The sequence below is a fragment of the Pelodiscus sinensis genome, chromosome 26 (assembly GCF_052426305.1).
Source record: "Pelodiscus sinensis isolate ZL-2025 chromosome 26, ASM5242630v1, whole genome shotgun sequence".
Taxonomy (NCBI): domain Eukaryota; kingdom Metazoa; phylum Chordata; order Testudines; family Trionychidae; genus Pelodiscus; species Pelodiscus sinensis.
In genome coordinates this window covers 22,033,397-22,058,495 of record NC_143077.1, presented here as the reverse complement: position 1 = coordinate 22,058,495, position 25,099 = coordinate 22,033,397, and the positions used below count along the sequence as shown (strand labels likewise).

Sequence of the window (25,099 nt, the reverse complement as noted above, 5' to 3'; positions counted from 1 at the left end):
TTATGTTGTGCAATGAATATTACTTTGCATCTATCAACAGCCCAGTCAGTGTTGTGAGATGTCTTTGTAACAGTTTGCAATCTGCTTTGGACTTAACTATATTTAGTAATATTGAATTGTCTTCAAACTTTGCCCCCTCAGTTTGGATTTGTTTGACATGATATCCCTTTACAAAAACATTTTGACTCTTTTTCAAAATGTTAATTTTTATATGTCTTTTTCTCTTTCAGAGGAAGGTATATAGAACAACAACACATGTCCCATGGGAATTAGGACAGATCATGGATTCAGAAACCTTTGAAAAGTCTCGTTTGTATCAACTGGACAAAAGCACTTTCAGTTTTTGGTCGGGCCTGTATTCAGAGCTAGAGGGGACTGTAAGTACCATAGCTACTTTAAAGTTTATACAATACTTTTCATTGGATCTGAACATAAAATAATTTAAATTTAATCCTTCAAATATAACTCTGCAACTCCAGGGTTTACGCTGTGGCATGCCTTGTGTGTGTCTCTGCAAGTGCAGCCTTTGGTAAGGTTTCAGTCTTTGGGCTATGTCATCACTGCCAAAAAAGGGGAGTGTTTACATCAAGATTATTTCATTCTCAGAACACCTTTTTAGTCAGTGTGCATGTGGCAGCATCTTATTCTATATTAACAAGAATTATGCTGATGCAAAACGCATAAAATCCATTTTAATTGGTTAACCATAGACCAGCATCCCACAGAGCAGCCTGCAACGGACAAAGGCTGCTCTTGCATCCCATCTACTTCCCACCCCCGCCATGATGCTGTCTCCGGGGGGTAGGTGATTTCATGGGAGCTGATACACACAGGGAGTCAGCTTGAAAGCATTCCCATGCTGCTGCGCCTCTGTCAGGCAGCTGTGGAGGGGCAGGCAGCTCTTCAGGATTCAGTGCTAGTGGGGAACCAGAGGGGCAGGAAGCCCAGTGCACACAACCCAGCTGGGCTGCCAGGGGAGCCAGGAAGACAGGGGATAGGGGCAAGACAGGGGATAGGGGCAAGGCAATAGGAGGCCAAGAATGACCTCCCTGGTCCGCAAAAATCCCTTATCCAGGACCAGTCAGGTCCCAAGGGTGCCAGACAATGGAAGTCCAACCTGTATTATGTGTCTGTCAAATAGCACTTGTTCCTGATATGTGAGTTGGGATTTTTTCAGTTTATTATATAGCTGGTAAAAAAAGTTAAATTTTGCCAAATGTCAGTATTCTAAAAATATTTTCATTAATTGAATTTAAAAAATGACACACACACACACACACACACCTTTTTTTTTTTTTTAACTAACTACAGAGCTGTTTTGATTTTTTTAAATATCCTAGATTTTACCCAAAAAGGGGTGGGGAAATTGAGTAATTATTTCACTGTCATAGCTCTTTTTTTTGCATCCTAAACTTATGTCTTAATGGACACGTGGTGTCATGGCACCACCTACTAGAAACAAGAAAAAAAAGTTGTGAAACCCTATCCTGATACTAGACTCAGTCAGAATAGCCTTTCTCTAGCTTTGCGTCCTCTATTTAGAAATTTGGAGGCTTCACTTTGTCTCCTGATTGCTTCTTCTTTTTATTCTTTCTGTCCCTCTTTCTTTGTCTTGAAGGGACATAGAGGCTATGTCTAGAACCCCTGTGCTGGGGACTCTTGTATATTTCAAAGTTGGCACGCCGCATGCACCCTAGGGCAAGTGGCAAATCCAGCTTACTCTGGGTTCCATGTGAGCGCTTCTGCTTTGAAATGCACAAGAGCCCGGGGGGTCAGGAGAACTTCCCGCTGGCCCCAGGCTGCACAAGGAGTTCCAATTTCGAAATGCACAAGAGCCCCCACTGGGACTCTTGCACGCTTCAAAGGAGGAATGCGGAAGTGCCTATGGTCTAGTCGAGTCGTTTATGAAAATTCGATCGACTAGTAAATTAATCAGTATTTAACATTCTTACTCCACTCAAAGCCTACTGCTATCCAGCCTACACACTGGACTTCGCTACCCTCCTTCTTGCTGGTGCCTGGCAGCTATCTTGGACTTCTTCAGTGTTTCCCCTAGTATCCCTCACTTCCCTCAGTGCTTCTACTCTGTCATATTGGAAACGAGCTACCTTTCTTCCTATCTAGCACTGGACTCTGATTCTAGTACCGACTTTGGGAAATGGCTCCAATGAACATGTTGGAGGAGGAGAAGGGAACCCCCTTCTCTGGCACAGGCCTCATCGTCATTCCCAGACGAGGCAGTTGCAGACCTGTTCCTATAGGATGACTTGAAGGCCAACCAGAAGTTCCTGAAAGTTGGTCTTAGAAGTTTAGGAGCTTACAAAGTCAGCACAAAGCCTAATCAATTCCTTGGCTGCAGTTGCCCCTTCCAGAGTGGATTTACTTCTTAATGATGTGGTTGCATCAGAACACTGTGGCAGACTACTTCTCTACACCACCTTAAAAAGGGCAGAAAATAAATATATTTCAGCTAGTGGGTTTGAGTACCATTACTTGCACACATGCTCCCCCCCCCACACTGGTCTCTGGTTGTGTCGGCGGTGAAGAGACAGACTGACAGTCAAGTGCTACCCATATAAATAGAGAGGCCAAAAGACTAGACCTGTAAGGGGATGGGAACGCTTACCTGGCTGCACCGCCCCCTGTTGCTCTCAGGCACCAACCCCCACTGCTCTCGTTGACTGTGATTCTGGCCAATTGGAGCAGCGGGAAGCCTCCAGGTGAGCATTTTCCTGTGCCTTTGTTCCCCCAGCAGGGGTGAGGGGAAGTGGCAACTCACAGAGCTGCATCTTCCCATCACGAGCCGGATCCAGCCCGTGAGGTATGGGCCTCCCTCCACTCCCCCTCTCCCACACCAGGAAGCTGGTGCTCATGCTCCAATCTGAGCATGAGGTTGCGGGGGAGGGCACAGGGATGGAGTGCTAGTGCAGGCTCCCTCCCCTGGACAGAGGCGAACTCCAAGCCCACAGCCCACACTGTCCACAGGACTGTCCACAGAATACACTTTGAGAACCACCGCTTTAGACATGGGGTGTCAGACCTGGGGTGGGCAGCCTGCTTCGTCTGTATTCTCTTCCAGAGATGGGAGCCTCCCCAAGTGGAGCTGTTTGCAATGAGACAGATCAGGAATTGCCATCAGTTCTGTTTGTTGTGTGGGAACAACTAGGGCTCCTTCTCTGATGCCTGTCTACTGTCATGGGCAAACCACCTACTGTACGCCTTCCCACCGATCACTTTAATTCACAATAGTGATAGAAATGTAGCCGTGTTAGTCTGGGGTAGCTGAAGCAAAATGCAGGACAATGTAGCACTTTAAAGACTAACAAGATGGTTTATTAGATGATGAGCTCTGGCCCACGAAAGCTCATCATCTAATAAACCATCTTGTTAGTCTTTAAAGTGCTACATTGTCCTGCATTTTGTTTTAATTCACAAGGTCCTCCTAAACATCAAATAGGACAAAGCAAAGGTTATCCTGATAGCACCAGCGTGGCCATATCAGCACTGGTTCAGTTTGCTTTTAGACCTCTCTGTGGCAGAGCCACTCATGTTTCGACTACTCCTGGACTAAGCTTCACAAGACCACAGCTAATTACTTTACCTAAACTTCACCTTGTCTTCCTATCCCTGACTACATGGTTGCTGTGTGTCTGAATCCTGAAAAGCAAGCCTGCTAGATCAGGTTTAACAAGTCTTGCTAGATAATAGAAAGCCTTCCACCAGAATTATTTACCTGGCCGAGTGGAAACATTTCATTTGTTGGACCTCTGAACAGAATCATTCTCCATCCCAATCTCCTCTGCAGTATCTCTTGGACTACCTGCTCCCCCTAAACCATCAGGGTCTGACTTTCTCATCTATTAAAATTGGCAGCCATCTCAACCTTCGACCTGTGTGTGAATGACAGATCAGTGTTCTCTCATGAGATGAGTCAAGTTTCTCAAGGGGCTGAAAAGACTTTACCCTTAGTTTTGCAAACCAATCCCCACCACATGCAATTTGAACCTATTCTGTCAAGGCTCATGGGGCCTCCCTTCAAGCCATTTAGTATTGTGCTGCATACTGTTTCTCTCTTGGAAGATTGCCTTCCAGATAGTGATCACCTGTGCCTGGAGGGTCTCTGAGATTAAGGCCACTATGTCAGAACCTGGTGGAGCTGTGTGTCTGTCTGGCCATCCTATCAAAAGTGGCATCACAGTTTCTCAACAACCAGGAGACTTTTTTCTAGTCTTCTTTCAAAATTTTTAAGACTGCTGGGAAACGTCAATTTTATATGTTGGATGGGCCCTTCAGGAAAACTACACAACACCCCAAAGAATCTTATCCTGAATAACTGCGTGCCTTCAGCACCTCCACTGCCCCACTGTGGGGCTGGAGCACAAAAAGTCAACTAGCCTTGGCCCCCCAGTCTCTGGTGTATAAGGGGAATGCGGGGAGTGTCTCTGCTTCTCAATCAGGGGCCATGTCAATGAGGATCTGGGTTTTTTGCTTCTCACTTGTATGTATGGTCCCTGACTGATTTTTCTGTGGGTCAGTGGCCTCTGAGCCAAAAAAGTTCCCCACCCCTGTTTTAAAGGCTGAAGCTAACGCACGTGTGGGTTTTTGTGCTTTAGACTGCATTTGTGCAGCATACAATCAGGTTGGTAGACTTGGTTTGGGTTTATCAGGTGCTTTTTGGAAAAGAAGCTTACTATTTATGGGTAGTGAGCATTCACTTCTTAGGTATGTAAGGTGGAACTGTGATCATCATCCTACTTCTTCATACCTCCTCATCAGCTGGGCTCTTTTGCTTCTCTGGATGTCCTTTAGCTCCAGAGTCTTGCTAGCAACACAATCACAGAGGCCCTCTGCACCTCCTGTGACAACTGCTTGTTACATACACTGTCCAGTAATGCACTTTTATCGGCGGAAAATGTGAGAGGCATATGACAAAAGAAAATTACTTACTGGTAATTCTGTTTGTTTCCTCTTTCTCCATCCTCCCCTCAGAATGCTTGCCTCTGTTGTCTCTCTTGGTGTCTTATAGACTGACTTTGGAAGTTAGTTAGAGGGAGGCTCTTCTGGCTAAAACTTATGTAATCAAGATGGGGTTTCAGAACTGTTTGATTCCTTTCTTCCAAAAGATGAAACTACTGCACTGTTTGGCCATTAATCTTCTGTTCTAGAATGATAGAAGAGGACACTACAACTAACACAATTACCAGTCAAGTGATTTTAGGTTGCTTTTCCCCTTACAACCAGTTTTATTCATGATATTTTACCAAAGAGAGTTAGTATTTTTATATTACCTTTAATCAATACTTGGAATTGTAGCTGTTTTTCCAAAAGTTTATAGGCAACTTGTAAGAGCAGAGAAACAGTTTTTTCTTATTTTGCCATTGTTTATATCATCTATACTTCAGCCTGAAATTAGGTCCTGTGCAGGCTGGAAGACTTTCTGGTGATGTGAAAACTAGTGCAAGGTGATATCTCCCTTACTAACAAAGTGAAAGACTGAAAGTCAATTTTTTATTTTTATCAGCTATTTAACTTCACTGGTTGTCATTCTGAATAAGCGACGAGGAGTCCTGTGGCACCTTATAGACTAACTGAGGTGTAGGAGCATAAGCTTTCGTGGGCAAAGACCCACTTCGTCAGATGCCACAGGACTCCTCGTCGCTTTTGCAGATTCAGACTAACACGGCTACCCCTCTGATCCTATTCTGAATAAGGAAGCCTTTGATAACCCCAAAATCTTCAGTTAAGGTAGTAGAGGCCTTAGTAAATATGTCCTGAGATTTCCCAGCATTTCCCAAACAAAACTAAGGACGATCTCACTTGCTATTCCTGATGGCTAAGGATAAAAGGGGCAGGGGGAACTAAGGTGTTCTTTATATATTGTAAAAAAGGATTTTTTTTAAAAAAAAAAATCTAGTTCACCTTTAAGCATTGGTCTTGTCCAATGTTCCCTCTAATTTTATCCATTCACATGCAGGACAAATTTTATTATGTGCATGCATATTACGTGTGTATACAGTAGGGATGTGAAGGACTAGTCGCTTCTCCCCCTCCCCCCCCCCATCCTCCTACCCTCCATCCCCCAGCTGCCTGTATCAGAAAGAGGCAGCAAGTGGGGGAGAGGAGGAGGTATTTCAAAGCAGTAGCACTTCATGGAGCCTGGGGCCAGACCTCGGGCTCCATGCAACTCTGCCACTTGAAATGCCACATGCAGCCCAGGGCCAGCTGGAGTGTACCTTGGCTGCACGCGGTGTTTCAAAGTGGCAGCACCATGTGAAGCCCAGGGTCATCCCTAGGGCTGTTGCTACATTTCAGAGGTGGAGGCCCCCTACCAACTAATCGAATAGTTGATGTATTTAACATCCTTAATATACAGTATCCTCTGAGTTTTTGGAGAAGCGGCTTCTTCCCATTCTGAGCTATAGTCAGGGAACTTAACAATATCTGTAGGCTCAGAGTTGTGGCGTACTGGCTGACAGATCTGACGTGTAGCTGCATACCAATAGATAAGTCAGGACATTGCCCCAGTGCCAGGTAACATGGACCCAGTTTAGGAGAAAACATTTCCCAAACCACATTCCTCGCTGAAAGAGGCCATTTTTTCTTATTCTACAGAGGACCAAACTCTCCCTTTGCACCAGAGACAGCTGAGTGTTTATATATCAGAATGCTGTCTTCTGATTCTGTATTCACAGTAGAAAAAGAAACTCAGGGATTGTTTTAATTAAAGCACAGAATTTCAGATAATGGCAAAATATAGCCCAAATATTGGAGCCTCACTAAAATCGTAAGCAGTAGTGTTTCTTTTCAGCTCAATGATTTGCTGCTATATATTGCCCTTTCAGTAGATCAACACTCAAAGCAGCAATGGCTGCAGCCACCAGTAATCTCCCTCTGTTCCCTGTCACATCTCCCCCACACTCTGAAGAGATGGGGTACAAGAATCAGGGGAGGAAGGCTTCCTGACATCAGTGCCCCCTTCCTTTCTCCTATAGCAAGTAGGAGGCTCCCAGGAGCAGCTCCTGACCAGAGGCCAGGAGCAGCATGGCAGTGGACAGAGGAACACTTGAAGTGTGTGGCATTTATTACATAGAAAGGGTGTGGAAAGACTGTTGGGGAAAAGTCAAGACAACAACAATTTCAAAATGAAAAGTAGACTCTGTTGGCAATATTCTCAGGTTTGTAAAATACTCATCCAAAACACAAATGTAAACATGAAAAACCCAAGTAACAAACAAAAACAAAAAGGCTATGTCTCTACCACCAGCTTTTTATTCAAAAGTAAAGAGACTGAGTTATCATGAAATACTGAACAAGGGTCATTATCATTCACACTGACAAAAGAACAGCTTTGATCATAGAATCATAGAACACTAGAACTGGAAGGGACCTCGAGAGGTCAGTGAGTCCAGTCCCCTACTTAGTAGCTTGCTGGGCAGGTGCTTACCTTTCATGGTTTTTTCCTCCATGATAGCACAGAGTGAATTGTATCTATTGGGTGTTTTTTATTATAGTTGATTCTTCTCTGTGGAGGAATTCCTTTCCTTTGGAATGTATCTGGACAAATCTCTGGTCATGCAGGATTTGGACCAGAATATGAGGTAAGCACTTTTTAACTGATTGTGAAAATGATGGGTTCCTAAACTGGGAGTTTATAATAAAATTTATGGTAAAGCTCCCATTTAGTTTTATTATGCCTAAATAATTTTATAGTCTAACTTAACCTCAGGAGGATTCTTACCAACAATCACAGGACATACCACACTAATACCAACCCTGGAACTTTCCCTTGCAACAAACCCTAGTGCCAGCTTTGTCCATATATTTACTCTGCTGACACCATTATTGGACCTAACCATGCCAGTTAGAAGATCAAGAACACACATTCCTGTTCATCCAGAAATATAATTTATGCTATCATGTGCCTAAAGTGTCTGTCTGCTATGTACATTGGACAAACTTCTCAGACACTTCGCCAAAGAATCAATGCACACAAAACAGACATAAGACTCTCTCACAGAGAGAAAGCTGTTGCTTGCCATTTCAGCCAGACTGACCATTCCCTCAATGACCTTAAAACATGCATATTGCTTCAAAGAGACTTTAACTCCAGACTTCAATGAGAAGCTTCAGAATTGTCATTCATGCTTAAATTTGACATTTTATGTATGGGTTTAAACAAAGACTCTAATCTCACCCATTACAAAGATATCTTCCCCAATTATCACCCCTAATGACATTACCTTGCAGAAACTTCTCCTATTATCACCCCTATGTCATTACCTCACAGACACTAACCTTCCCCCCTCACCCCCACTCTGTTCTAAAATTTGATTTGTCAATTTCACATGCGTTCATTTTTTTGATTGTATCACTTTGGTATATATGGTTGTGCTGATTTTCTTCCACTATTTGATCTGAGGAAGTGGGTCTGGCCCACGAAAGCTCATCACCTAATAAACCATCTTGTTAGTCTTTAAAATGCTACATAGTTCTGTCTTTTGTTCCAAGAATGTGGTCTTTCCAGATCAAAGATGGGAGGAAAGTGTGAGGCTTTCTGGGTGATATCTGTTTGGTGAATGAATTAGTGTTATTTTCAATGCTGGAAGCCCTAGCAAATAAGAAAAAAATACTTGAAATGTATATTTTAAAATGGAAAGAAACTCTTCTTTTCCCCCTTCTCCCTCATGGTATTGCCTATGCAGATTGCCATGTAACCACCATAGAAGGGGTAAATTATCTTTCCCTACCCACCCCACAGTTTGTCTCTCTTCACTACCCATGGTAGTCATTGATCCCAACTTCTTCTTTGCATGGTCTAAGGCTGTTGCTGCACTAAGGGTACTACAGTGGTACAGCTGTACTATACAGGCTTTCTGTTTTTCCATAACTGTAGGAATGCCATCTCCTCAAATAATGGTATTTGGGTTAATGGAAGCATTGTTCTGTCAACCTAGCTATGTGTGCACTGGGGTGTAGGTTGGCATAGCTAGGGCATTTTTTTTTCACTCCCTGAGCCATCATAGTTATGTCAACCTAACTTTTAGGTATAGATTAGGCCTCAGTTTTTCCTGCTAATATTAATTACTGATCTATAAGAACTGATGCAAACCTGTAGAAGTCCATGGGAAGACTCATGTTGACTTGTATGGACTCTAAAAAAAAGCCCATTATTGTTTTTGTAGCATTTAGAATTTGTCAGTCAGAATTTGCTGCTATGGTTGACAAGAGGGCAGAATAGGATAAGAGATTGTCGTCTTGCTCTTCAGTTAGGTCACATTCAAACTTCAGCATTTTTTTTAGAAATGTGTTAAGCAACAGTCCAACAATCAAGAAAGAAGGCCATCTGAAACTTACCTGGTTTAGAGGGGAAATGAAAGCTGCTGTTATAAAACAGACAAAAAACAGAAGAAAGAAGAAGTTGAAAGTAATCAACATAAATCAGAAGCTTGAAATTGGAGAAAATTGAGGGAAGCAAAGGGACAAAGGGAAGAATCTGTTTAGAAGAGTTAAGGCCAGTAAGAAGTTTATAAATATATTAGGATTAAAATGAATTGTAACAATGGCATTCATCCACTGAATGGGAATGGAAGAATTGTCAATAATAATGAAGAAAAGGCAGAAATGTACACTTTAAAAATTTCTGGTGGTTATTTGGAAAAAAAATCACCATATCATTATAGTAATTATACACTTTTTATTCTGTTATTAGCACAAACGGATGCTTAACAACAGCTACTGAAGTTAGACATTTTAAAATGAGCAGGTCCAAAAAACTTGCTTCATGGTTGGGGTCCACTATAGACCACTAAACCATGAGGAGAGAAGAAGGTGAGCCATGCTCAAAACAAATATCAGAAATATCCAAAGTGCAAGACGTAATAGTAATGGGAGACTTACTACTCGAGCATCTGTTGGAAAAGAATAAGGCTAGGGATGTTAAATGGCATTTAATCAGCTAATCAACTAGTTGAAGGAATTTCCATCAACTAGTCAATTAGTTGATAAGGGGGGGAACTGCAGAGCTGCAGCGGGGTTACCTCCTGGCCCCCGGGAGCTTAACCCCACTGCAGCTCTGCCTTTTAAATGTATTAAGAGCCAGTAGGCTATTAATACACTTACAAGACGGAAGCACAACGGGAGGGTCCAGGCAAAAGCTGGGACAGTTAATTCCAGGTTTGCGCTCAGTCCCCTGCTATGCCTCTTCCCCTCCTTGGAGATAGTGCTGGGAGGGCGGGGGGGGAGACCAGGTTTTAAGCCGACTCTCCCGAATACCAACTTGTGCTCTCTTCCATCTCCTCCCCCTGCCACTGTCTGATAGAGGAAGCAAGGGTGGGAAGCGACTAGTCAAGTCACAAGTTGACTATCAGATATGCTTATTGGATAGCCAACTAGTCACTTACATCCCTCAATAAGGCAAAACACAAAATGTCCAGTAAGTTCATAGAATGCATTGGGAGCAAGTTTTTGATTAAGAAAAGACGGGTGGTGGTGATCAGGACTGAAATTTGGGGTTGGGAAGGAATTTTCCTCTGGTTCAGATGACAGAGACCCTGGGTGAAAACCTTCCCTTAGGGCTAATAGAATCTTAGGGCTGGAAGAGACCTCAGGAGGTCATCAAGTCCAGCCCCCTGCCCAAGGCAGGACCAATCCCAACTAAATCAACCCAGCCAGGGCTTTGTCAAGCTGAGACTTAAAAATCTCTATGGATGGTGATTCCACCACCTCCCTAGGTAACCCATACCAGTGCTTCACCATCCTCCTAGTGAATTAGTTTTTCCTAATATCCAACCTAGACCTCCCCCCCTGTAACTTAAGCCCATTGCTCCTTGTTCTGCCAACCATCACTACTGTGAACAGCCTCTCTCCATCCCCTTTGGAACCTCCCTTCAGGAAGTTGAAGGCTGCTATCAAATCCCCCCTCACTCTTCACTTCTGCAGACTAAACAATCTCAAATCCCTCAGTCTCTTCTCATAGATCATGTGCTCCAGCCCCCTAATCATTTTGGTTGCCCTCCGCTGGACCCTCTCCAATGAGTCCACATCCTTTCTATAATGGGGAGCCCAAAACTGGACACAATACTCCAGATGTGGCCTCACAAGAGCCGAATAAAGGGGAATAATCACTTCTCTAGATCTGCTGGCAATGCTCCTCCTAATGCAACCTAATATACCATTAGCCTTCTTTGCTACAAGGGCACACTGTTGACTCATATCCAGCTTCTCATCCGCTGTAATCCCCAGGTCCTTTTCTGCAGAACTGCCACTTAGCCAATCGGTCCCCAGCCTGTAACAATGCTTGGGATTCTTCCGTCCCAAATGCACGAGTCTACATATGTCCTTGTTGAACCTCCTCAGATTTTTGGTCCAATTGTCTAATCTGTTTAGGTCTCTCTGGACCCTGTCTCTGCCCTCCAGCATATCTGTCTCCCCTAGTTTAGTGTCAGCTGCGAACTTGGTGAGGGTGCAATCCATCCCCTCATCCAGGTCATTGATAAAGATGTTGAACAAAACCGGTCCTAGAAGCATTCCTTGGGGCACTCCGCTAGAAACTGACCGCCAACCTGACATCGAGCCGTTGATCACTATCCGTTGGGCTGACTGTCTGTCCAGCTTTCTATCCATCTTACAGTCCATTTATCCTATCTATACTTCCTTAACTTGCTGGCAAGAATATTGTGGGAGATGGTATCAAAACCTTTGCTAAAGTCAAGGTATATCACATCCACTGACTTTCCCATGTCCACAGAGCCAGTTACCTCATCCTAGAAGCTAATCAGATTGGTCAGGCATGACTTGCCCTTCGTGAATCCATGTTAACTATTCCTGATCACTTCCCCTCTTCCAAGTGCTTCAAAATGGATTCTTTGAAGATCCCCTCCATGATTTTTCTGGGGACTGAGGTAAGGCTGACTGGTCTGTAGTTCCCTGGATTGTCCTTTTTTCCTTTTTTAAAGATGGGCACTACATTTGCCTTTTTCCAACCATCCAGAATCTCTCCTGATGTCAACAAGTTTTCAAAGATAATGGCCAAAGGCTCCTCAATGACATTTGCCAACTCCCTCAGTACCCTCGGGTGCATTAAATCCGGACCCATGGATTTGTGTACGTTTAGCTTTTCTAAATAGTTCCTAACCTGTTCTTTACCCACCAAGGGCTGCCCACCTCCTTCCCATACTGTGTTGCCTAGTGCATTAGTCTGGGAGCTGACCTTGTCTGTGAAGACAGAGGCCAAGAAAGCATTGAGTACTTCAGCTTTCCCCACATAATCTGTCACTAGGTTACCTCCCTCATCCAGTAGGGCCCCAAACCCTCTCTGATCACCCTCTTATTGCTAACATGCATGTAGAAACCTCTTATTGCTAACATGCCTGTTACCCTTCATGTCCCTTGCTAGCTGCAATTTCAGTTACGCTTTCACCTTCCTGACAACTCCCCTGCATTCTCAAGCAATATATTTGTACTTCTCCCTAGTCATCTGTCCAAATTTCCACTTCTTGTAAGCTTCCTTTTTGTGTTTAAGCTCACCAAGGATTTCCCCCATAAGCCAATCTGGTCGCCGACCATATTTGTTTTTCTTACTGCACATCAGGATGGTTTCTTCCTGTACCTTTAATAAGGCTTCTTTAAAATACCACCAGCTCTCCTGGACTCCTTTCCCTTTCATGTAAGCATCCCAGGGAATCCTGCCCATCAGTTTTCTGAGGGAGTCAAAGTCTGCTTTTCCGAAGTCCAGGGTGTGTATTTTGCTACTCTCTTTTCTTCCTTTCGTCAGGATCCTAAAATCTGCCATCTCATGATCACTGCTTCCCAGGTTGTCACCCACCTCTACTTCCCCTACTAGTTGCTCCCTGTTTGTGAGCAGAAGGTCAAACTGCGCATGGCCCCTGGCCAGTTCCTTCAGCACTTGTACCAGGAAGTTATCCTGAACATTCTCCAGAAATTTCCTGGATTGCCTGTGTACTGCTGTATTGGTCTGCCAACAGATGTCAGGGTGATTCAAGTCCCCCATGAGAACCAGGGCCTGTGATCTGGAAGCTTCTCTCAGTTGTCCAAAGAAAGACTCGTGTACCTCATACACCTGTCTATAGCAGACACCAACCACAACATCACCCCAGTTGCTTCCACCTCTTTACTTAACCCATAATAATAATATACGGAGATATATCTATGACATAGAACTGGAAGGGACCTTTGAGAGATCATTGAGTCCAGTCCCCTGCCCTCACGGCAGGACCGAGTACCATCCCTGACAGATTTGCCCCAGATCCCTACATGGTCCCCTCAAGGATTGAGCTCACAACCCTGGGTTTAGCCAGCCAGTGCTCAAACCGCTGAGCTATCCCTCCCCCTGTAGATTCTCAACAGACTTTTCCTCTATATACTGGAGCTCCTAACAGTCATACTGTTCTCTTACATAGAGTGCAACTCCTCCTCCTTTTCTCCCCGGCCTGTTCTTCCTGAACAGTTTATAGCCTTCCATGACAGCGCTCCAGTCATGCAAGTCATCCCACCAAGTCTCTGTTATTCCAGTCAAATCATAGTTCTTTGACTGGGCCAGGGCTTCTAATTCTTCCTGTTTGTTTCCCAGGCTTCTTGCATTTATGTACACACATCTTAGATAACCAGTTGATTGCCCTACCTTCTTCATTCAAATCAGGTCCTCCTTTGTTTCTCGTTCCTCCTTGTGCTTCTTCCTGGTAACCGATTTCCCCACTTACCTCGGCTTTGGTCACAGTTCCCCAAGAAACCCAACGTACCTGCCTTCTACTCTTCATTTGTCACCATGGGATATGACACTCACAGACCCCCAACTGATTTTTTTTGTGGGGGGGTCAATGGCCCCTGATAGAAAAATGGTATTTCCACCTCCTGGAGTAGACCGAGCTTGGGCATCTTTTCAGTTTGAGATACTATGCTGACCACAAAAAAATTAGGAGAAGAATATGAAGACCAGCCAGTTTCTTGCTTGAGAGAACAGATATAATTTATTTGCCTTCTTAGATGAGGACTGAGTGATTGAAGAAGTTTTCCAGACTGCCTTTGCTGGCTAACTCAGTTCCACTAATTAGGGAAGTATGACTTCTTGTCTGTCCACTGCCCTCAAAATATCGAAGAGATGATTCCTCTCTCTTCACAAAAGCAGAACAATTAGCCAATTCCATTGACATCTGAGAACTCAAAAATCCTCCAGTTCCTTCTGATGGTGGACCTTTCAGAATCATCACTGCATTTTCATCTGGCAAAGGCACACTCCTTAATTCTGAATCTGCCTTTGCTAACTCCAGTTCACGTTCATTGGATAAAAGAGAGATTTTTCACCTTGTGCAGAAAATGATGTTCTTTGAGATGTTTGTCCCTGTGGGTGCTCCATTGTAGGTGTCTCGGTGCCCCTGCACTTACAATTTACACTTTTTAGCAGCAGTACCCCTGGGTGCTGGCGGTGCTGCTTATGCCATGGTGAGTGTGCCAGTGCATATGCGCTGTCAACCGTCCCTCAGTTTCTTCTCTACTGCAGAGATATGTTAGAACTCTGAGGCAGAGGGCAGGAGGGAGGGTCATGGAGTGCCCACAGTGGAAGCCAGGAGAGTGATTAAAGATGTGCCTTATAGTGACAGATTCTATAAACTAAATCTGTTTATCTTAATAAAGAGAAAATTAAGAGGGGAATTTGATCAGTCTGCAAGTACCCTATATAAGGAAAAAATATTTGATAATTGGCTCTTCAATCCAGCAAAAGAAAGTAAAACAGTCCAATGGCTGGAAGTTGAAGTTAGGCAAATTTGGTTTGGAAATAGGTTATAAATTGGGATTCTAGAGAATATATCCAAATTAGACACTATATGCAAAACTTATAGCCATCATAAAAGCTACTGTGACACACACAGAGAAAATGCAAAATGAGTGTCAAGAGGTCTCACTAGTAGTCTGGTAACTGTTTCTGTCACAAATTTTACTGTTGCACTGAATTTCCTAAGAATTAATCAGAGATGACTCTCAAAGTGCTAGTGTTGAACAGTAATTCACTGTGATTTACTTTCCTATGATCAAACAGGTTGCTAAGGGCTATTCCTGGAGAGAACCGTTCTAAAACCTAGGCTAGCCCTTCTGTAGGCAATTCTGAGATAAGGAATTTTTAATCTATTTTGTGTTGACATTTTTTGCATTGTAAACTTGCCTTTTCCTCAGAGGCAGTGAAGCTCTTAGACATGATGGCTTCTTAAACATCAAATCTACCTGATAGCACTACAGGAAAACTTGCTGAGCAAGACATAGGGACACCTTATGCCCTCTTTTGCTGGACCAAGAACTGCAGACGAGAGTTCTTTCTTTTGGAGTACCATCATGACAAGCTCACACAATGTCAAACATGACAGCCCCTTTCTATAAAGAGAGGAAAATTGTGTTTAACATAGTGCTTGCTTTAGCTAGGATGTGTTATAAGATATATATTTTCAAAAGTTGACAGACCTATATTGTATAACCTTCAAATACAGTAAAACTCCGATGGTCCGGCATCTGATTGTCCGGCACTCCTGATGGTCTGGCACCATCAGGAACCCAGAAGTGCTCCGGGCAGCCGGACCATTGGAGCTGCTCTGCCCCCAGCTTCCCCTATTCAGCCGCTGCTAAAACTGACCAGCGGCTGAATCGGGGAAGCCGGGGGCAGAGCAGCTGGAGTGCTGCCGGGTAGGTCCTGTAGCGCTGCCCCTCAGGGCTGCGGGACCAACCCGACAGCACCCCAGTTGTCCCCGATTCAGCTGCTGCTGAAACTGACCAACGGCTGACTCCAGGAAGCCCAAGGCAGAGGTGCTCTGCCCCAGCTTCCTGGAATCAGCTGCTGGTCAGTTTCAGCAGCAGTTGACTTGGGTACACCTGGGGCAGAGCAGCTAGGGTGCTGCTGGGTTGGTCCCTGCAGTGCCGAGGTGCGGTGCGGCGCTGCCCTGCGGGGACCAACCTGGCAGCGCCCCAGCTGCTCTGTCCCAGGCATCCCGATTCAACTGCTGTTGAAACTGACCAGCGGCTGATTCCAGGAATCCCGGGGCAGAGCAGCTCTGCTTCGGGCTTCCTGGAGTCAGCCGCTGGTCAGTTTCAACAGCAGCTGAATCAGGACGCCTGGGACAGAGCAGCTGGGGCGCTGCCAGGTTGGCAGCTCTGTCTCGGGCTTCCTGGAGTCAGCCGCTGGTCAGTTTCAGCAGCGGCTGACTTGGGGACACCTGGGGTAGAGCAGCTGGGGTGCTGCCGGGTTGGCCCAGTAGCGCCAAGGAGCGGCGCTGCGGGACCAACCCAACAGCACCCAAGCTGCTCTGCCCCAAGCGTCCCCAAGAGCAGCTGGGGTGCTGCTGGGTTGGTCTCGCTACGCCAAGGGTCGGCGCTACCGGACCAACCCGGCAGCACTCCAGCTGCTCTGCCCCAGGTGTCCCTGATTCAGCCGCTGCTGGTCATTTTCGGGGGGGGCTATAAGGGGTCCGTGGTGGCATCCTCACCCCACCCCACTCCAGATCCCTCATAGCCCCCCCTTCTGATAGACCGTCATATCTGATAATCCAGCACCCCCTGGGTCCTAAAGGTGCCAGATTATCGGAAATTTACTGTAGTATCTTGTCACTTTTATTGCTTCTACACATGTCTGACGTGAACTGTGAAAACAGACCAACTAGCTACTGATAATTTTCACTGTACCACAGCTCTAAAGACTATGAAAAGAAATACAGACAAAGACTTGGTCCTGAGAGCAGAAATAAGAGCAATGTTCCTTTTAATCTTTCTCCTCCATATATGCAGACTTTTTAATCTATATGCAGAAGAGTTTTTTAAGTGCACCGAGGCACGTGTGAATGCATACCACCAGTAAAAACAAAAAACCTTGCTGTGAGCACTCTGCTAATCAGCTGTGCGGCATTTGAATCTTTTCTGAGTGTTCACACAACTACACAACTTACAGGGAACACTGAGCAGCAGGGAAATGTCTTTTCACTCCCCTTTCCAACAAATACTGGATTGAGTCCCCGTCTGCTATTGCTGATAGCATTTCTGATCAGTGGAAAGAAACTGGTCAGTCTCACCGGCAAAAACAGAATAGACAATTAAACTGATAACAGGTAATTGCTATTTATACATCCTGGGAAATTGATGCTAATAGGCTAATGCTGATAGGATAACGAGCCTTGTGGATAAGGGAGAAGCGGTGGATGTCATATACCTAGACTTTAGTAAGGCATTTGATACAGTCTCGCATGATATTCTTATTGATAAACTAGGCAAATATAACTTAGATAGGGCCACGATAAGGTGGGTGCATAATTGGCTGGATAACCGTAGTCAGAGAGTTGTTGTTAACGGTGCTAAATCCTGCTGGAAAGGGATATGACGGAGAATTTAATCTGAGGGTTCGGATGGGGGCCCAAAACCCCTACCAAATCAATTCCAGACACCCTTCTTAAGCAACCAGCTTTATTCAGGAACACATTCTAGGGCAAAAACCTCCAGGATACTCAGGAGAAAAAAAGTCTGCAAAGTTTCTGCAACTGCCCAAACAAAAGGCAAGGTCTTTTGTACTTTCTTACAGGGTAATTACCCCCCTTTTACTGACCACTTACAATTGCATGCATATACAGGTCATGCCCCTTTGCACCAAATTCCCTCCAATCATCATTTGTCCCCTCACAGTCCTTTTGCAGGCCTTACAACAGGTTCAAACCAGTTTCACCTGTCCCCTCCTTTTGTATACCTGTGTTCAAGCACGTACCTCTTTACAAAGACCAGACTTTAACAGCAGGGGTCATATTGACAATAGTTAAGTTTATCCTTCATTCCCCCACTTTGATCCACTTGTGGATCACAATTAATCTTAAGCATCCTTTCCCATTCATCCTCAAACGTGCAAGTGTCTTTGTAGCCTTTCTTGGGAGGGTTCTGTACATTTAGCAGAAGCATCTGTTGTACCTTGCTTTCTGCTACATTTTCTATCTTTTGTAAGCACCTTTTAATCCAGCATAAGGCTAGCTGTATCATTATGTATATAGAGCATATTAAGACAAGGAACATCAATATTCCTCCCACCACTTTCTTCATGAGTTCGCTTAACTCTATTCCTAACCAATTCAAAGGATTCCAGTCTTGCAACTGCTCTCTAAATGTTTTTGTCTGGACAGACAATGTTTGGATTTCCTTTATCCTTGTGGTTAGGTTTGAACTCACATCAGAAACTTTAACACAACACTCTGGGCCTATTAATCCACATACCCCTCCTTGAGCTGCTAGTAGATAGTCAAGAGCCAGTCTGTTTTGCTGGGTAAAGATTCGCAATTCATTTAAATTTTCCTGTACCACACCTAATGCCCCCTCTGTGGTATTCATGAATTTCTCCATAAGCAGGGACATTGTTTTTAAATCATGATTGGTCTTTGCCTGCCCTACCCATGGAATGGTAGTTTCAGCTACTGCAAGGGCAGTTTGTTCTATCCAGTTTCATGCTTTCTCCCAAGACCCATCCCGCTTGTTCCTGATATGCCCTGGTGGCAAAGTGTCAACAATCCTCATAGCTGGTGTCACAAGACCTAGGTAACAAAACCCTGAGGCATTCTGCACAAGCCTTTTATAGGCAAATTTACCGCATATCCACCAATAATTATACATGTTCCATGAGTCAGACTGATATATCATCATGGCTCGGTTCGCAAAGAGGTGTTACCTTCCTTGCAAAGGTCTGTACTAGTGGTCCCTCCCCATATGGTTGTTATTTCTGGTTTGAATGGGTGCACCAAAGTTTGTGGTAGACATAGTGGAACCATTATGCCATACATGTGTCCCATTCACCTTTGTTATAATGTGTGTGCAGCTTGATTTCCCGACAAAGGTGGTACCTGTAAGATTCCTACCTAGGGGGCTTGTACCACTGAATGATAATTGGATGCACCCAGTCTGATTGAATCATACAGTTTGGTCATTTTGTTCCAGTAGTGCATCACTTACTAGTCCAGTTTTGTTTAACGGAAGGGCACCTATTGGGTATCCACTATGCGTGCTTTGTGGTGCCCAGGCACACACCCAACAGTTAGTTTTGTTTGCGGCTCGTGCCATACCTTCTGCCAGCTGCAGAAAGGTGTTAGTACCAATACCATTCCCCCCTTGGAGCCAAATAAGGCCTATACAAAGGAGGGACAAGAGTTTAGCCATTGTGCAGGGATTGTAATCCTTTCAGCACTTGTGCGGACGGAGGTTATAAGTAAATCTAGAGGAAGGAAAACAGCTTTGAGAAAACCCACTGGTAGGGTCAATGGCAAGGTCGGGTGTAGATTTTTGTGGAATGTCAACTTGACTAGTAGGACCAGAAGGGATCTGGCCTGTAGTGAGAGATGTATATCCCTCGTTCAGGAGAAGTGATTCAATTTTTCTCAGAAAGCGGTAGAAAGTCGTTCTCTTCTGGCTGTGGGCTGACAGGTCCAGTAGGAGGTGATATGTCGGGAGAGGCAAATTCACACAACTTATGAGGGTCAACGGTGCGGCGCACATGGCTTGCGTGTATTCAAGAATCTCGCTCGGCTACCTTCACAGCCGTGTTGGTAGTCAGCAGGACTTGGAAGGGACCATTCCACCTTGGAGATAGGCAGTCTTTCCTCCGGAATTCTTTTATCAGGACCCAGTTTCCTGGTTGCACATCATGGCAAGGCACATCAGTTGGGACAGGTAAGGCTTCTGCAACCTGAGAGGAGAGACTAAAAGCAATTTTAGACAGATGTATACAGTATTGAAGTAGTTCGTCATAACATTCAGACAAGTGGGAAGGATTAATTTTTCCAGGAGGCTCAAATCCAAGTAAAATTGGCCTCCCAAATAGGATTTCATAAGGGGTGAGACCATGTTTGCGGTTCAGGGTATTTCGGATATGCATGAGGGCAAGGGGCAATGCCTGTGGCCACTTGAGTACAGTATCAGAGATAATCTTGCTTAACTTCCGTTTGATATCGAGGTTTTTCCTTTCAACATGCCCTGAACTTTAGGGATGATATGGAGTATGGGATCGTTGTTCTATGTGGAGGGCTCTACACAGATCTTGCAGGATTTTGGCCGTGAAATGGGTTCCCTTATCCGAGTCCATTTTTAAAGGGATTCCAAATCTGGGAACCACCTCAGTAGCTAATTTCTTCACCACAGTAGTAGCGTCCGCTCGGTGGCAAGAGAAAGCTTCCACCCAACCACTGAACACACATACAATAACCAGACAATACTTGAACCCACAGGAAAGGGTTAACTCTATAAAATCAATCTGCAAATATTGGAAGGGTCCATAGGCCCAAGTATGAGCACTCAGAGTAGTCTTTTCTCCATCCTGGGTAGAGAACTTTTGGCAAGTAGCGCAATTGCTGTTGATTTTAGCAGCAGCTTGGTGAATCCCGGGCGCATACCAATGCTTCAGAATCTGGTCTGCTACCCCCCTTTTGTTCATATGTCCTATTCCATGGGTAATGGTAGCCAAGTGGGACACCAATGTAGAAGGAGCCACAGGTCGTCCATCTGGTGAAAGCCAAATGTTATTATCTTGAATACGACACCCAGCTTTGTACCAATTGTGTTGTTCCTTCTCAGGTGCCCTAGCTTGCAACAGGGATAAATCATTTAGAGTCAGGGGAACAGAAACAGCAACCAGGATTTGAAATGGAGCTGGAGGTCCACAGGCAGCTGCATTCTTGGCTGCAAAATCTGCCCGTCTGTTTCCTACTGATACAGTATCAGTTTTATCAGTATGAGCACTGCAATGCATAATAGAAATAGCAAAAGGTAATTGAATAGCAAGCAAGAGGTCATTAACAAGGGATCCATTAGAAATAGCACTTCCCGAGGATGTTAAGAATCCTCGATGTTTCCAAATCTGACCTACAGAATGACAGATATTAAAAGCATACATTGAGTCAGTATAAATGTTAACAGATTGATCAGTAGCTAAAATACAAGCACGAGTGAGAGCAATTAGTTCAGCAGCTTGTGCACTTTTTATCCCTGGAAGAGAATGAGCTTCAATTATTGCATGATCAGAAACAACAGCATACCCGCTTATAAGGTTTTCCCCTTTCATCCCTTTTACATGACCCATCAGTGTAGTACACTAGATCAGGATTTGACAAAGGAATGTCCCTTTTTAACAGTTGTGAGAAAAGGGTGCGACTTTCAGTATATCCTTGAGGAAGTCTGGTCCAGGTCAGCTGCTCCCCTTTATAGGAAAAAGCAAACAAAAACTGTGAATCCTTATCAATGGGAATGGAGAAGAAGGCTGAACATAAATCTATGACAGAGAAACATTTAGCACCTGCAGGGATAGAGGACAATATTGTTGCTGGATTAGGAACCACAGGAAATCTGGGGATAACAAACTGATTTACAGCTCTTAGGTCCTGCACAAATCTATATATCTGTCTCCCTTGATCATCAAATTTCCCCTTCTTTTTGACTGGAAGTATTGGGGTATTACACACAGACTGCATTCTTATGAGCACTCCTTGTTCCGACAGGGAGGAGATTACAGGTGCTATACCCTCCTCCGCTTCCTGGAACAAGGGGTACTGAGACACTCGAGGGTAAGGCCGGCCGTGTTTATACCTGATCCGTACAGGCTCTGCTGTTAACAGTTTCCCAACTTCATTGGAGTGAGAAGCCCACAAAGACGTTGGTACCTGGTCCAGCTCCACACTCTCCAGTTTGGAGTCTGGGTCTATACCTTGTCCATCTGTTGTTAACATCATGAGGAAATTTGGTGCCTGATTATGGGGTATATCAACAAAGACCCCTTCAGGGGAACAATAAATTGTAGCATTCAATTTACACAGCAGATCTCTACCCATCAAGTTTACAGGCGTACTGGGAGATAACAGAAAGGCATGTTCCTCTGTCAAAGGCCCAATGGTTAAGGAACACGGTTCACTCATTGCATGGGGTATAGTTACTCCTCCAACCCCCACAGCATTTACTATTTCTCCAGTTCTGGCCAGGCTGGGAGCTTCATCCTCTCTTATTGTGGAAAGAGAGGCACCAGTATCAATTAGAAATTCGTGTTTGTTTCCATTAACGGAAAATGAAACTAAGGCATCAGGTGTAGCAGAAAGAGAGACAGAAGGTAACAGAGAGCATTGCAATGTTTTATCAGTAACCTCTGGGCATAGTCAGAATGGATTACTCCTTTGTCGGCCCTCTGGAGGGTAGTCTCTGTTGGGTGCACCTGCTGGAAAGGGGTTAGTACTGGGCCACCTCTGTCCTTGTGACGATGGTCCGGACTGTTTGTTGGGGCCCTGGTTAAATGTAGTTTGTCGTCTTTTACGGCATTCATTTTTCCAATGGCCAAACCCACCACAGTAATTACACACATCATTAGGTTGGGGGCCACGCCGGGGTCTGTTTGGGGTCTGGGCTGTCAGCTGGCCGCGCGCTCCGCGGTTTGGCTCTGCTTTCCCCCCCCCCCCCCCCCCCGTCCCCCTGGTCTGCAGACCGGGGCGGGGGGCAAAGCAGAGCCAAGCCGCGGAGCGCATGGGCAGCGGACAGCCCTGTCCGCTGCCCGCGTGTTCCGCCGCTTTGCTTCCTCTCCCTGGTCTGCTGGAGACCAGGGAGAGGAAGGGCCCCGTTCGTAACTGCGGATCCGACATAAGTCGGATCCGCGTAACTCGGGGACTGCCTGTAGTTTCCATTTTCCATCCAATCATATTAATAATCTTGTCCCCAATTTCTGGTCTTAAATTCTGCACAAAGGTGGTTACTACCATAGTGCAAATATTGGCATCGTTTGGGTTAAAGATGCTATACTTCCTCATGGCTGCAAAGAGCCTTGCCTGAAAATCAATAGGGCTTTCATCTGGCTTCTGTTTGCAGTTATATACTTTAGACCAGGGGTGTCCAAACTTTTTTCAAAGAGGGCCAGATTTGATGAAGTGAACATGCGTGAGGGCCGACCATTTTGCCTGACATTCTTTGAACCATTAAAATTAAATGCAAAATAACTATTTTATGCAAAGTTTATTGCAAACGGCATACTTTTCATTTCGTCACATGGATGACAAATCTAAACAGGTGTTAAATCACTCTGCCTTTCATATCTGAAGGCCAGATGAAAAAAAAATCCAAGAAGCTGAAATATATGTCAGGAACATTGTAAAGTACATTACATATTATTGGTAATAAAGGTTGTCTGTCAACTTTTAAGTTCAAAAAATATGAACAGGAACATAACACCAAGTATACATGTTGTGTCCAAATATATTTAACTGATTTAGACCATCTGACATTAACTGAGATTTTACAATGTATTCATCTCAATACATATGGATTCGTTGGGGGCCATAAAAGATAGATATTGCCAAATTACCTGTGGGGCCTGTGACGGCGCGTTGGGGGTTCCCCGTCTCCTGCACCCCGAAATGGCACAAACAGACTGCACCAGCCGGTGGAATAGAGGAAGTTTATTGCCTCTCCAGGATACAGCATAGCACAGATGTAGTCTGGTCACAGAACTGGGCTAGGATGCCTCAGGCCCCCTTGAGTTGGGGGGAGACTGGGCCCCTAAACTCCAGCTCCTCTCCCTAGGCTCTCCTCCATGCTCTCCCACAGTAACAACTAAATTCCCTTGCAGCCCTGCCCCCCAGTCCAGGGCAGCATTCACCTTCCTTTGTTCCTCTCCATGGGGGGTGTCTGGCCACTGGTTCGACAAGTTTGGCCTTACCTCTGCCTAGCGAGGCTTTCCCTGCTGGGTCTTGCTCCAGACAGCAGAGGTCACCACAGCCCAGCAAGTACCCCCACTACGTCACAGTTCTCCCCCCTCCGAGAGCGAATAGAGCAGGGTCACTCCGCTCGTGACCTGGGGAAGTTCGGGCCCCTCGCTACGGGACAGCGCGTCGGTGATGATGTTGGCGCTCCCCTTGACGTGGATCACTTCCATGTCGTAGTCCTGCAGGAGCAGGCTCCACCGCAGCAGCTTGGCGTTCGTCCCTTTCATCTGGTGCAGCCAGGTCAGGGGGCAGTGGTCGGTGAACACCGTGAAACGCCGGCCAAACAGGTACGGCTGCAGCTTTTGCAGGGCCCACACCATGGCCAGGCATTCCCTCTCTACGGTCGCGTAGCTCCGCTCCCGGGGCAGCAGCTTCCTGCTCAGGTACACGATGGGGTGACGTTCCCCTTTCTCGTCCGCCTGCATCAGCACCGCCCCCAGCCCAGTGTCCGAGGCGTCAGTAAACACGATAAAGGGCTTGTCGAAGTCTGGGTTTACCAACACTGGGGCCTTGGCCAGGGCTCCCTTCAGTGCACAGAGAGCCCTCTGGCACTGCTCCGTCCAGACCACCCTGTCGGGCCTCCCCTTCCTGCACAGCTCTGTGATCGGGGCAGCGATGGAGCTGAAGTTGGGCACAAACCTCCGGTAGTACCCCGCCATCCCAATGAAAGCCTGGACCTGCTTCTTGGTCTGGGGCACAGGCCAGTCCCGGATGGCCTCCACTTTGGCCGGCTCTGGCTTCAAGCAGCCACTCCCCACCTTATGGCCCAGGTAGGACACTTCGGCCATTCCAACCTTGCACTTCCCAGCCTTTACGGTCAGCCCAGCCTCCCTCAGCCGATCCAGTACCTGGCTGACCTGGGCCACGTGGTCCTCCCAGGACTGGCTGAAGACGCAGATGTCATCGATGTACGCTAGGGCACAGTTCTCCATTCCCCTCAGCAGCTGGTCCACCAGGCGCTGGAAGGTGGCCGGCGCCCCTTTGAGGCCAAAGGGTAGGACCAGGAACTCATAGAGCCCCAGCGGCGTGATGAAAGCCGATTTCAGTCTGGCCTCCTGGTCTAGCGGCACCTGCCAGTAGCCCTTGGTTAGGTCCAGGGTGGTGAGATAGCGAGCTCCCCCCAGCTTGTCCAGGAGCTCGTCGGGCCTTGGCATCGGGTAGGCGTCGGACACCGTGATGGCGTTGAGCTTCCGGTAGTCCACGCAGAACCGGATCGACCCGTCCTTCTTGGGAACCAGCACCACGGGAGAGGCCCAGGGGCTGGAGGACGGCTGGATCACCCCCAGGGCCAACATGTCCTGGACCTCTCTCTCCAGGTCCTGGGCTGTTTTCCCTGTGACTCTGAATGGGGA

General features: G+C 45.8%; 1 protein-coding gene across 4 annotated transcripts in view; it reads left to right on the top strand.

Annotated features, from left to right (window-relative positions):
* Nucleotides 1-25,099, top strand: part of ZMPSTE24 (zinc metallopeptidase STE24) — a 67,838-nt gene that overhangs the window by 4,998 nt on the left and 37,741 nt on the right. For 3 of the 4 annotated variants that reach the window (XM_006113274.5, XM_006113272.4, XM_089773497.1), the window contains exons 2-3: nt 231-377; nt 7,512-7,598. In XM_006113274.5, the coding sequence (XP_006113336.2) occupies nt 231-377; nt 7,512-7,598 (234 nt within the window). The remainder of the gene's footprint in view (nt 1-230; nt 378-7,511; nt 7,599-25,099) is intronic. The other variant, XM_006113273.5, reaches the window with a different exon arrangement.